Source organism: Hippoglossus hippoglossus, chromosome 9, assembly GCF_009819705.1.
Source record: "Hippoglossus hippoglossus isolate fHipHip1 chromosome 9, fHipHip1.pri, whole genome shotgun sequence".
In the NCBI taxonomy this organism is placed as follows: domain Eukaryota; kingdom Metazoa; phylum Chordata; class Actinopteri; order Pleuronectiformes; family Pleuronectidae; genus Hippoglossus; species Hippoglossus hippoglossus.
This window is the reverse complement of record NC_047159.1, coordinates 15841318-15854827: the sequence shown is the minus strand read 5'-3', so window position 1 is coordinate 15854827 and position 13510 is coordinate 15841318. Positions and strand designations below refer to the sequence as shown.

The 13510-nt window shown below is 43.5% G+C and overlaps 1 protein-coding gene across 1 annotated transcript in view; it reads left to right on the top strand.

Annotated features, from left to right (window-relative positions):
* Positions 1–13510, top strand: part of LOC117767706 — a 302206-nt gene that overhangs the window by 272631 nt on the left and 16065 nt on the right. Inside the window, exon 8 of the mRNA XM_034595530.1 lies at positions 10356–10393. Coding sequence (XP_034451421.1) covers positions 10356–10393 — 38 coding nt within the window. The remainder of the gene's footprint in view (positions 1–10355; positions 10394–13510) is intronic.

Below are 13510 nucleotides of genomic sequence, written 5' to 3'. Positions count from 1 at the left end.
GTGCTGCATCTCCATGGGTGACAGGTTTAGGAATGTGCACCTTGAGAATGGGAAGAAAACAACGTGAGATAAGAGTATTAGTGGGGAAGGGGGGGGGGGCATAATAGCTAATTGGCTTTGAGCAATTTTCTTTAGTATTTTCACATTCTTTCTCCAAGTGTTGCTAATCAGTTTTATGTCATTGTTTGCAGCAGGATTTGTGTTAAGAATAAAGTATAAAGGATACATTTCTGCATGAGATGGGAAAGGATCTGAATTCCATATGAATTGTCTGATTGTTGTAAACACGGTACAACAGCCTTGTCTGCTAAGAGAACATTACATTTATTTTTTCAAGTCACTTAACCTTGTGATGAATTTTGCAGAAATGCCACAAACACAAACCTGAGCTTGACCCTGTGATATCTGAAGAGCTGTTACTAGCCTTTTACTGAGCTGGAACCGAACATACCGACAATCAGAACAGTGTGTAAGGTCAGTGCAGTGTGAAACATAATGTTAGACCATGAAACTAATGCCTGGTTGAAATAGTTCTGTGTGCTACACATGAACCACGACTTTGCAACATGCGTCATGGAGTTCGTAACTGGTTCATGCCAAGTGTCATCTCCTTTCCATTGCACACTACAAGGAACTCTGCATGGTTTTGAGACTATTTACTCTTATGTTTTAATCTTATCTATTAAAACTGTTTTATAACAATATTAGAAACGTTGGTGTGAGGAAGTAAGTTTGTGGTCACTTTATTTTAAAGTATTGCTTTGCAGTAGAAAGACCCAGGCGGTGTAGGTCTAACATACACAGTGGTATGAGATACTTTGAGGAATGTTAAGTTTAAAATATTATGGTCTATGAAATAATAATAATAATAATAATGACAATAATAACAATAATATGAATAATTCAACTTTGTTTCTATAGCACGTATCGAAAACATCTTTTCTACAAAAAACATGGAAGTAAAACAATGCAGAAAAAAAAGAAAGATAACTTAAAAGAAAATATTAAAAACAAACAACATACATTAAAACCAGTGAAAAACATTCATTCAAAGGCTTTCCTATAAAAAAAGTATGTTTTAAGCAATGATTTAAAAACACATTAAGCGCTGCCAATACTAATCTTCTTAGACAAGGAATTCCAGAGTCTCAGGGTCCTGACAGGTCCTGACAGGTCCTGACGTTGGTCACCCTTGATTACCAGCCTTGACTTAGGAACTACTAGCATTGGATGTTAGTTGCTCTGTTATTTAACTGGGGGCCAGGCCATGCATGCTGAGCTTTAAAAGTTATGTTAAAAATAATCCTAAAACCAATCCGCAATTTAACTGGCAGCCAATGAAGGGATTTGGGCTGTACGCTTGGTGATACTAACCAATCCCCCCCCCAAGTTTGGTATCAACTTTCTCAACTTTATTTCCCAAAGTCCTACAACTTTACCACAAGGAGAAGATTGAGTCCGTGTCAGATGGAAGATATGATGGAAGTTTTTTCCCTGACCTCTCCTAAATGTCGAGATTTCAACATGAGAGTCTCACAGTTTACCTGTTAGTGATTATTTTGTACCCTTACATGTGCCTCCTCTGCGATGAAAGAAGTACATGTACATGCCTGCGGGTTAACTGTTAGTTAGAGTTAGTAGGGAAAAGAGAGCTGCAGAGACAGCCCCTCACATCTCTGTTTCCTTCAAGAGGCTAATGCTTTATTTATAACATTGCACCCCCCAGGTGCGCACCCCAGGTCCCTGCACAGCCCTTTCTCTTCCCCACAGGTATACTCCGCGCCTCTGCCTTGTGCCGTGTTACCTAGCGCACCTTCACATGCCTTTCCTTTCAACATCCCACTCCTACGGCTGCAAAAGAGGAGGAAGTTGAGGAGAGGGATACAAAGACTCGGCGTAACGCAACATACAATCTGCAGACTGAAGCGGTTTCACAGCCGTGGTCTCCGAAGTCTCGCTGCAGCTCTCTCGTGTGCTCGAGAAAAAGAATCCCCTATCCTCTAGCCCCGCTCGCTCCTGCCGAGCTGAAAAACACCACACAGGAGAAAGACAGAGCGAGAGATGGAGTAAAAGAAATGTTGGGGAACACTAAAGGAATGGAGAAGTAGAATTGTAGGTGGTGGGGCAGGGGGGGGGTGATTGGAGAAGACAAAGAACTGTGCGGGGGGGGGGGTTGAGGAGAAAGGAGAGATTGAAGAAAGCATGATAAAGAAGGGAAAGAAATGGTGTCTAGCTCTTTTTAAACTTGGAGATGCTCAATCCCTTCTTCTCACTCCAACCTGCATTTCTGGGTCACTAGAGACATTTAAACTGCACTTATAATTAACAGCTATTTTTAAACAGGGAGGGAGAAGTGGAGCGGTGGCGAGGTACAAAAGCATTAAAATTGCCCCAGATTCGCTATTGAATAGGACACATCAAGGCAATATGCTGGCAGATCAAAGTGAGCGAGGAGAAAGGAGACAGGGCCGATCAGTGGGGATAAATTGTTCCTTTTATAATGGCATAAGAATAGACCTCTCTGCAGCTGAAACAATTTAATAACTGCATTCATTACCTCTGTCCAGCCCGTCTCTCTGTCTGTCTGCTGCACAATGTGCAAACGCCTCTGCCATGCACTACCTCTCTTTGTCTCTCTTTCCCCCCTTTTTCCCTTTGTCTTCCAAACTTATCACCTCACTCACTCTCTTTCTTTCTCTCCATCTCTCAGTCCCCGTATTCTCTCCTCCCTCCCTCTCTGCCCACCCTCCATCGAATCCAGCATCCTCCACCTGTCCCCCAGCACCTTATCCCCACCGCCTCGCCTCCTGCATACTTCAGCAGTAGCTACAGTAGCAGAGGTTCCACTGAGCCGATGTGCTGCAGGCCCCACAATGAAGATGTGCAATGTCTGACACTCTTGGAATGAGAGCCCTAATAGAAGGGGAAGCGGTTATCACAGAGCTCCCCCAGGACCAGCCTCTGTGTGCCTGACGCTAATTATGGCGCATGCAAATGAATGTGCAGCATTAAAGTCAGGAGGAGCCTGCATGACTCCATGTAGAGGGGTTGTGTGAGTGTGAGTGTGCATGTATCTGCTCTGTGTGTGTGTGTGTGTGTGTGTGTGTGTGTGTGTGTGTGTGTGTGTGTGTGTCTACAAAATATGCTGTTCACAGTGTGACTACTTGAGCTTGTTTGGATACATATTAATGTGTGTTTCGGCGCACATGTCTGTGCACAGCAGGAATAAACCACCAGGCCAACACCCGTTTTACCTTTTCACACCTGCATTGGTTTAGATACTTACACTGATTCATTCTTTATTCTTTTATTCATTAGTATAGACTCACAGAGTAGGCCATGCATCAAGGATTAGGATGAAGAAATCTCTCTCTCTTTCTCACACACACACACACACACACACACACACATACACTCACACACACTGTGAGGCTGAGCAGAGAGGATCTCACAGGAGGATTCCTATAAATACATCTCCCTCACATTCACGAGCAACCTCTCCAAGAGGGCGTCTTTATTAAAACCATTTTGTCTTCTCTTTGTATGCTTGTGTGTATGCATGTGTGTGTGTGTGTGTATGCGTGTGTGTGTGTTTTTCCATTTGTGTGCTCACATGTGCGTATCAGCATATGTTTATATTTGTGTTGCTGTGTCTGGACATTGTGTTGGTGTGTGTTTATTTGTGAGAGTTTGTACACATTAATTGTATTTTCCTATTTCTGCATGTGTTTGCGCCCGCACCTTTATGTACCACCGCCTGTCTGTTTTCCCATCGTTAGGTGTGTGTTGGCGTATGTGTTTGCGTCTGTGTATATGTGTGTACATGTGTGTGTGTACATGTGTGTGTGTGTGTGTGTGTGTGTGTGTGTGTGTGTGTGTGTGTGTGTGTGTGTGTGTGTGTGTGTGTGTGTGTGTGTGTCTGTGTGTGTGTAGTCGTTATGTTGGCCATCTTATCTCCCCATTAGCCTCTTGTGCCCTGACCAGTATTCCCTCTCTCCCCTTCCTGCTTTCTCTAATGGGTAATTTAGCCATGCTCGCCTGACATCTAGCCTATTCCTTGTTTAGTTGCCATGGCTACGCAGGCCTATGGATTGCTCCCTTGCTCCCCTGGCCTTGCTGTGGATGCTATAGATGTCTCAACTATTAGAGGGCAGAGCTGCTAAACACAGAACACACACAAACACACACAGATTTTGGACTACACAAATAAACAATCAAGCATTTTGACATGAATATAGATTAAACTCTAAGATCTCTGACACAGACAAGCACTGAAATTGACAGTAATCATGGAGGTGATCGTGATGATGTTTTGATGACAGGTTAACAATGTTATGAACTGTATGTTTTTTAAAACCATCATTACATTAAACCAAAATACACCTGTCATTGGAAGCTCTGGGTGAAATAAGAGATTTGATGGTTTTGTTAAATCAATTAATTAGTAGTTAACAGCAAGTCATATTTTACAAATGGATACATCAACAAAAGCCACTAGGGTTGGATACCATTCTAAAAAATATTAGTACTGGTACTGATGTTTTCACTTCAATATTGGTTCCTAAACAATATTCTGTATTTATATATTTTAAGAAGAAAATATTAGATAACACATTTCTGTACAACTCTTTTTGTTTTTGTTTCACAGCTCCCTGGCAACTTTTTTTGTGTGTTATGTTTCAGTGCCTTGGTGTTTTTCCACATGAACAAATGTGAAATTTACCACAACTTGAAACTGTCTCAACATAATATCAATAGTAAAAATGTGTGACTGCTGCCCCAACAAAAACTATTCAAATACTAAGAAACCAAATGTAAAACATCTAACAAATCAGTGCACATTGGACAGTTGCAAGTCAGCGTCTAAAGCTCAGTCCTGCAGACCTTTGTATTTTACAGAGGTTTCACACTTGGCGGTTCTTCATCGCAAGGAGCATAAACAAATCTGCTTTCTCAAGTAACAAACAAGCCCGCTGACATCACACCATAAACAACCTTGTACAATTTGCCAAATTATTATGTTTTCTAAACAAATCCCAGTCATAGCTCCGCCCTCAGTAATCTCAGATGAGAGGGAATCCAGGGGTGGAGATGTTGGAGGCTCTCTTACGAGGAATAAGGCTGTGGCACGTCTGCCTGTGGTCTTTAAAGTTTATTTCATGCATGTAGGGCTGTACAATATGACCAAAATCTCATATTCTAATGGAGGTCATTTATCATTTGTCATTTTCCAGATAAAGATATGAATCTTTAGTCATTAGTTGTTACTCCTACCTTTTCTTGATCGTTTAAATTGGAGCCATGTCTGCAGATTTTTTGCTGTGTCTATCGCTGCAGGCAAAAGCCTCCTGCTGCGTTTAAGTTTGGAGTTGGTTTTGAGCACTTGACTGTACTTTTGTTGCTCTAGGTGTTAAAGCGAATTTAGCTGTCTGTTGAGTCTGTTGTGAGGACAGGCCTGGTGCATCGTTTTCAAAGTACCGATTTTACGGAGTTTTCGTACCCAAAACACGTCCATGTGAAACACCCAGTTCTGTGTCTTAACTTCATGGACATGTCCTGCCTGCATCAAACTGCAGAGGAACACAAAGGGTCAATGAAGAGAAATATTGTAGTCAAACCTCTCGAAATACAACAACACACATGTGAGTGTTTTTCTCCTCTACGGCGTGTTTGTGTAACGTTGCATCAGGCAGCCAATCTATAGCAATGTTAGATCTTGATACAAACATGCTGCCTGCTTATTGACTCACTGACTGATGAGATTTACTCCTATGCTGTTGAAATGTTTCTATATTCTACAGCATCTGAGCAAATCAGTCCGTGTCAGAGTCAAAGTTTGGTGCCCAGTTGTACTCATCCAGAAATAATTTCTCTGCAGCATGATGAGAGAATACGAGGAACTTGAGTGGTCTCTTTTGATTTTACTTTATAGTCATCTCAGGTAACTTTTAACGTTATAGTTTGCACTGTGTTGTATTTTTTTATAAGGTTTTATCGTCTCTACTTCCTTGTTATGACAGATCCGGGCCTGGCTGGAGGCAGCAACCTGCTGATAGATGAGGCCCTTTTGTACTTCCCGAAAAGAAATCATAACCCAGACACCTACAGAGGCCAAGCTAGATGAGTCAGTGAGGAAACATAAATGCGTGTGTGCGTATTCACTGTGTGAGAGCGCGTGTGTCTACGTGCATGAGCGTTTGTGTGGTATTGATTTTTTTTTTCATTTTCTTAGTGAAATATATAAAATGTATTTGAAAGGTTCATAGTCTCTGCCTCTCAAGAAACTTTAGTGCTTTGTACTTTGTCATCAGTTTTGCAGGTTTTGTCGTTGCAGTAGATGCGGTGCCACATGCCCGAGCTGCTTTTCGACAAAAGTTACACAACAGCAACACATGGGAAGAACGAGGGGTTGCAGGCAGGTGGAGAAAAAGAAGAAGAAAAACACAGCTTTGGATCTGGTCTCTGTTCCCCATGTATTTTGCAGGACCGGCAAGTTAGAGGTACAGGGTTGCAGCAAGGGGCTCCGGGGTCAAAACAAACAAACGCGCTTGAAGTCTTTCGCGAAGATCTTGTTGTCTTTGAAGTTCTCGCTATCGAGTGCAAAGGAGAGAGGGAGAGGCACACGGGTGTAGAGAGAGTTAGGGAAGGGAGAGCGGCGAGGGAAGGAGAGCGAGTTACAGAAGTGTGAAGCCCTTGAGTTGAAACTGTGCCTGGCTGGGCCTACAGAGAGCAGATGACAGTAGCTTTCGTTCCTTTTGCAGAGCTCACAGTGCGTTTGCCTTACATAACCCCTCCCATTGTGCTTTTTCAATTATTTGGGGAGAAATCTTATGTATGCACTTTAAAAGTTAATACTTTCATGTGTTCCGAAGTGAGGGGGCGCGTCGCAGATCGCACTTAAAGGAGATGGCTCTGACAAGATTTTCAGAATATCGACGATTATAATATCCTGTAAGGTACATCGGCTGAGTTTAACAGTGTGCAGCAGGGTTTTAGAGAAGAGGGAGAGAGTACGGGCACTGCGAGAGACGTATAGCGTTGTAAGAGCAGATACAAGCCGTGCAAACTCATTCTTATTTTTTACCCCTTCCCCCAACACAGATTCCCCTTAAGGTGCCCCTTACCCCCCCCCCCTTCGCCCCCCCTTGCCTCTGCTTCTCTGCGAGGTTAAAGCGCACCTTCCCACTAAAGGGCTCTGGGGTCACGCATCTGCATGTGAAATGTGAACCCGCTGACATTCCAGGGCAGCCCTAAGCCGTGCAGTCCTTTTGTTCACCGGGGTGCCAGTGTCAGGCCTAACAAGCCTGGCGAAAGTCTCTGAGGGAGGAGAGAGAGGGAGAGAGAGAGAGAGAGAGAGAGAGAGAGAGAGAGACGAGGGAGAGAGAGAGAGAGGCTGCTGTGTTATTGATGCCCTCCGCAACAATCCATTTTCACAAATGCCAAAGTCGGAAAAAAAAAAGAAAAGTTATGTTGCCCGAAATGGTGATACAAATTATTTCTTTACTGCACAACCTCCAAATGACATTGTTGCCATGAGCTGGCGGTAACACCGAATGTCATTGCTTTGGGTTTGTTAAAATGGTAATGCACCGAGCGCGTCCATATATTGAATAAGGTCAAGGCAACCATAAAAAAAACAGTCGGTCTCCTTGACAACAATGTAGACGTTTAGCGACCGTGAGAGCAGCGTCGCCACTGGAATTGCTTATATTCACCGTTTAATATTTAACAGAAATAGGGCGCTTCTATACGTTTCAACCTTGTGATCTTTGAATCCGCAAAACTAGATTAAACCTGGTATGTTCGACGCCACAGAGGGTTTTCAGGCGGAGCGCAGCGGACATGCAGGCTCTTTTAAATCAGGCAGCACACAGAGGTGCTATGGCCGGGCCGGGGTCCTTTCAGCCTGTGAATTAAGTTCTGAGGCACAAAGGGCAGCTATTCACCAGGCAGTGATGGACTTCACACTAGCCTTTATGTCCTCACTGGCAGGCAGAGGGAGAGGGAGAGGGAGAGGGAGAGAGGGAGGGAAAGAAGTTGGAATAAGTGAAACAGAAAACAGAGACATTGCCCAGGGAGCAGTGGTATGGACTGACAAATATTTTTAGTAGAAAGTATTCATTAAAATGGCCACAGGCACTCCTACATGTGTTTCTGTCGTTTCCAACGGATTTGAGTGTTTTTAAACTCATTACATTACTGCTTGTAGTGGCTGATGGACAGAAGCAACATCCGGGTGCAAATGACGGCTCTTTATCAGACGAGATGATGCAGGAAGGAAAAACATGTTAGACAACAGGTGTCAGTGTGTCACACAGGATATACAGACACGTCATATTTACAGCCTTGTGCAGATTAAATCAAATTGTTTATTAACCTTAAAAAATACATATTAATGTTTGTCTAAATGAGAACAATATGACCAACATCTATGTTGTGTTCAATATCCCTCACTCTTTCACTACTCACTGTATAGGGAGTTCCACGTAGAGGACTTTATAGTGAGCACATCTGCTAAATGAGAAAAGCACTTTCAGACACTACTCGGGTCATTTTCTCTTCCCTGGTAAATACATTATTGTTGTTGCACAGTTTTAACATGCCACATCAATGTCGGCCCATTTTATAACTCTCATATTTTCCCACATGAACGTTAGAAAACATTGTTAGCCTCTGCCAACTCGGATGTCAACCTGCAGGGGGGAAAGATCGCTCGGGACAAGGAATATCACTTTGATCCTCTTTGCTGTGGAAGTTTGCATATAGTGTTTACAGCCTGAAGGACGCTGTTAGTCCAGAGCAGACGGGCGTTTTAAAACCTCTCCAGAGCTAAAGAGCGCTCGCAAACAGCATGGACATGCACGACAAACACAACTGAAAACTAACTCATGTGGTTCAGGTAGGAAGGTAACATTTCTGTAACACTGAAACATCAACATATGTAACATACAGTACAAAATAGCATATGGCGCATGAACAATATTATTACAATATTTAGTGTCTGCTTCTTTCAGTTCTTTTCATTCTTCCTTCAGACGTGGCAGAATTTAGTTTTCACAGCAGACAGTTCTCTCTCCCCTCTCATCTGCTTTTCTGTCATCCAGTGCAACGCATGATGGTATTCTTGTTGCACCCTACTTTTCACAATGCATTGTGGGATACAATAAGTTTAGTATATAGGGTAGAGAAATTCTTGCTAAACATTCGGACAGCACTAAAGAAAGGCGAACTCACTATGTAGTCGGTAGTGAGTGATTTCGGACACAGCCATAGACCAACATTTATCCAACAGCGACATCTTAACTCATCTTTTGGAAAGGAAAGGAAATTTAATATTTGTATTTTTAGGTGGGGTTTTTAATGTTTTTTTAGGGTTTGAATATATTCACCAGCTTAACCACAACCCTGTGGAATTTGAAAGAGTTAAGACACTCCAGCACCTGTCAGGAGATCAATAAAAGCGTCACATTTTGACAGAAAGAGCGAGCCCACTATGTGCACCTGTTATTGCCATCGTGAACCTGCTTTATTTGAAATCCCTAAAATCAACACCTCCTGTACCGAGGGTCCTGTATATGCACTGAAATGCACATGCGTTGTTGCTGCTATCCTGGTGTATTAATGAGCCCGAAGGTCCATGCATGCTTTCACCAAACCTCTCAGGGGTCGTACAAGCACATGCACTCAAACACGTATCACGCACACACACACACACACACACGTGCGCTGCCCTCTTCACCGTACACTTTTACTTACACATATTTTAAGTGGGGCCGTACACTCCCATCCCACATTCCTCCCCCCTGGGGGAGCCGGGTGCAGTGTGAGTGATTCCGTTAGCGTTACTACGTACATTAGAGCTGTCCATCCATCCGGTCTGCTTTTCCAAACACATCCATCCCAGTCCTAGTTAAAACACTGGGGGATCTCCTCCACTCCACCTCCACCACCACCCCTCCCAAAGTCTTTTATGATGTCCATAAAATGGAAGAGTGCAGCTTTACTTGAACTAATAATATCTGAGCTTACAGGGCCGTGATTGATGATCTTTAAAGCCGGCCCGATCGGTCTCATCTTTCTTCAGATTTTTATCACTGACTTGTTTGCAGTCATGTGCAATCACAAGCACCGAGAGAGGTAACAAGTGCTTGATGTATGATGCTTGAGCCACTTTTGTCAGCTACGCATTTCCCTCCTCTCCCTCCACTTTTTTTTTTTTTTTTTTTTTTTATTCTTCCGTTTTCTATTTTAACCCCAGGATTCTATTTGTTGCCTTGCTTAAATTGTCGGCCGGTTGGTTTACTGTGTTCTTTCTCTCCCTCTCTCTGCTTCTCTCTCTCTCTTTCTTTCTTCAGATGGTGGGAATGTCTTCTCCTGGGGGATGGGGCAAGAGGTGAGCCAAACATTTTTCCACTTTTGGCCCTGCCAGGAGAAGTAGAATAAGAACAACACTGGACTCCAGGCTTTTTTCATATTGCACAAACACTCACACACACACACACACACACACACGGAAACGTCTTCCATTTTTTAAACATTTTGAGGTCTTTCCCCCTCCAGAGTAGAGATTAAAAGGTTTTGGGGGACTCGTGTCTGAGCCCTCCCTTCAAGCACTTAATATCCTTCATGGTGTGCCAAGAACGCACATCTTTTTAAATTCTATAAATCACCTTTATGGGGCCTGCTATTTGTCCATTTCAACTCCTCTGCTTCACATGGACAGAGCAGGAAATCCTTTTTGTGGAATCTACTGTAGTTTATGCATGTGCATGACCCTTTGAATGTGCATATAGCCACAAGGATGTGTGTGTGTGATGTGTGTGTGTGTGTGTGTGTGTGTGTGTGCGTGCGTGTGCGTGCGTGCGTGCGTGCGTGTGTGTGTGTGTTTGCTGGCCCTGTCCTGTCTCCTCCTCCTCCTCCTCTGTTCGATAAAGAATCCCACCTGTCACTGAGGATTGTTCTGGCCTTTCATTTAAGACGTTCTTTAAAGTGCCGCATCATTACACAGCCCCCAGACAGAGCCCGGAGAGTGTAAAACCTAGGCCCACCTCAATCCCCCTGTTCCTCTCTCTCTCTCTCTCTCTCTCTCTCTCTCTCTCTCTCTCTCTGATTCTTTTTCCTCCCGGCTCTGGTGTTTATCTGGGAGGTCGTTTGAAACCTCTGCCAACATGTGATCACTTTTACAATGTCACGGCGAAGGGTGACGCTTTGCCAGGACAGTGAAACAAACACGCAGGTGAAGGTTAGTGGGACGGGGGGACGGGGGGACGGGGGGAGGGGGACGGGGGACGGGGGGGGGGGGGGGGGGGGGGTGGAAGCAATGAAAATGGTAGACATCCGCTGTTATGAGCTTTGACGTGGCCTTGGCTTCCACACGGCAATCTTATTGTGCTTCTAGTCTAACTAGACTCATTGGATTTTCATAAGCGTCCTCACGTCTATATAACTCAAAGTTAGTCTCTGCAAGGGCACAGTCAATTTCCTCTCTCCCCTCATCGCGTTCTTTCTTTCTCCTCTTTCTCCCACCTCTATCTCCAGCCTCATTCCCTCGCTCGTCCTCGTTCCTCTCCACTCCTACCCTGCTTTTTGCATTTTTTTTCTTACTCTTCCTCTATCTTTCGTCTCTTTCTGCCCTTTCTCTCTCTCTCTCTCTCTCTCTCTCTCTCTGTCTCTCTCTCTCTCTCTCTCTCTCTCTCGCCTCTCTCTCCTCTGTCGTGGAGCCGCTCTGATGATTGATTGTTTCTCTGTGCAGTCTGACAGGATGTAGCACACTCTCAGCCCCAGGGGCCCCTCGCAGACTGCGCCACCTGATTAAGACTCCCCCTGTAATCAGCCACATAGTGCCACACCGAAACTACTCCCATCAACACGTAAAAAAATAAGAAAGGTTCCACCTCCTGAAAGATAACACTGTTTGTCGCTGGAGAAGACATGAGACGAGAGGCCATCTTTTTTTCTTTTTTTTTTAACTAAGCGGATACCTTCCTCTCTCTAGGGCTTAAAAGCTCTTATGTATCAGTAGCAGTAGAAAAGCAAAAGGTCTTAAACCTAATAAAGTTCTCTGCTGCCTTACTAAGGTAAACCCAGGCAGCTCTAACCCTATTACGGCTGGTAATAGTATTACTGATAGAAATCTCATTGTTTTCCTCCTATTGAGACTAAAAGACGGACGGCCTGCGCTGTATCACATGATTGAGGTGAGAAGGAATTTGAATGATGTCAGAGAGTGCGTGCCACAGGCAGAATCAATATGTTAACAGCATATAACAGGGGAAACAAGTAAGTTTTCAAAGCAGCCAGGAGAAGTCAAAGCGGGGCATCCGTGTTGTGGAGAAAGCAATCGCTTTAAATGTGAAATATTCCTATCTGAATATCCACGACTATTACTTCACATTATGGATTATTGAATTAACCAGTACGCCAGTGTAGCTGATGCCATAAACTCAATAAAGACAAATACATCCGCAGTCTAGAGTCGAGTCTGGATTGCTAATGTCAGCTGTGTGATAGCAGGGTCAACCATCTGCTGAAGTTCTGACAGCGAGTTCAAACTGGCCAGGGACCTAAATTGACATAGCATCCAATTGACTTTAAGTACAAGCTCTAAACAGCCTGCGTAATGAGGTGGACAGCAGACGATATTAGTACAGAGATGAACTACAGATTACAGTACATCTGCATTGGCAATCAATGACTAACCTCCAAAACAAAATTCCGTTAGAAAACAACATTTGATTCTCAGGGAAATGTTGAGGGCTGAAATAGGAAAGGAGTGCAGTGTGCAACAAATGCACATGCTGCATATACAGCTCTGAAACTTAACAGACCCCTGCGTGATTATCATTTTCTTAGAGATTAGATCAAATTAACATTTTTGTTCTATTCTTTAAACTACTGACAACATTTCTCCATGTTAAAAAATGTAACACTGGAATGAAATGGCTGCCATACATGTAGAGGTGCAGATTTAAGACAAATCTGGAGTGGTCTCTTTATTCTTTCCTGGGCTGTATATAATGAATACATATATTACATTCATATATTTAATACATATAATACTGAACACATGTGCCTGAGACCACAAATAATAAAGCATAACACTTTTTTTACATAGTAACTTATTATTTTCCAGACTGGTGAAATGTAGTTAAGAAGCATAGTCACCAGGGTAGCAGCAGCTTGTAGCATGTGTTTATACATATACAACAGATAGTGTGGCTATTTGGCCTTTCCATTGCAGCCCCGTCTGTAATGTAATGATGCGGGTGACTCATCAGGCATGGTAAATTATAAAGGAGCCGGTCTGATGGTTGTGGAAACCCCGGGCCTGGTTCCAACACAGTTCAGGCCCCATCGAACCCTGGACCTGTTCCAAATTGATGCTAATATGGTCTGGGCTGCAGCAGTGGAGTAAAATGAGCGTTATTGATACCGCTGATCTACAGGTCCTCCTCTGTGTGAAAGAAGGAAACATGAAAAACAAAAGGAGGAGAGAAACCTCTCTGTGTTC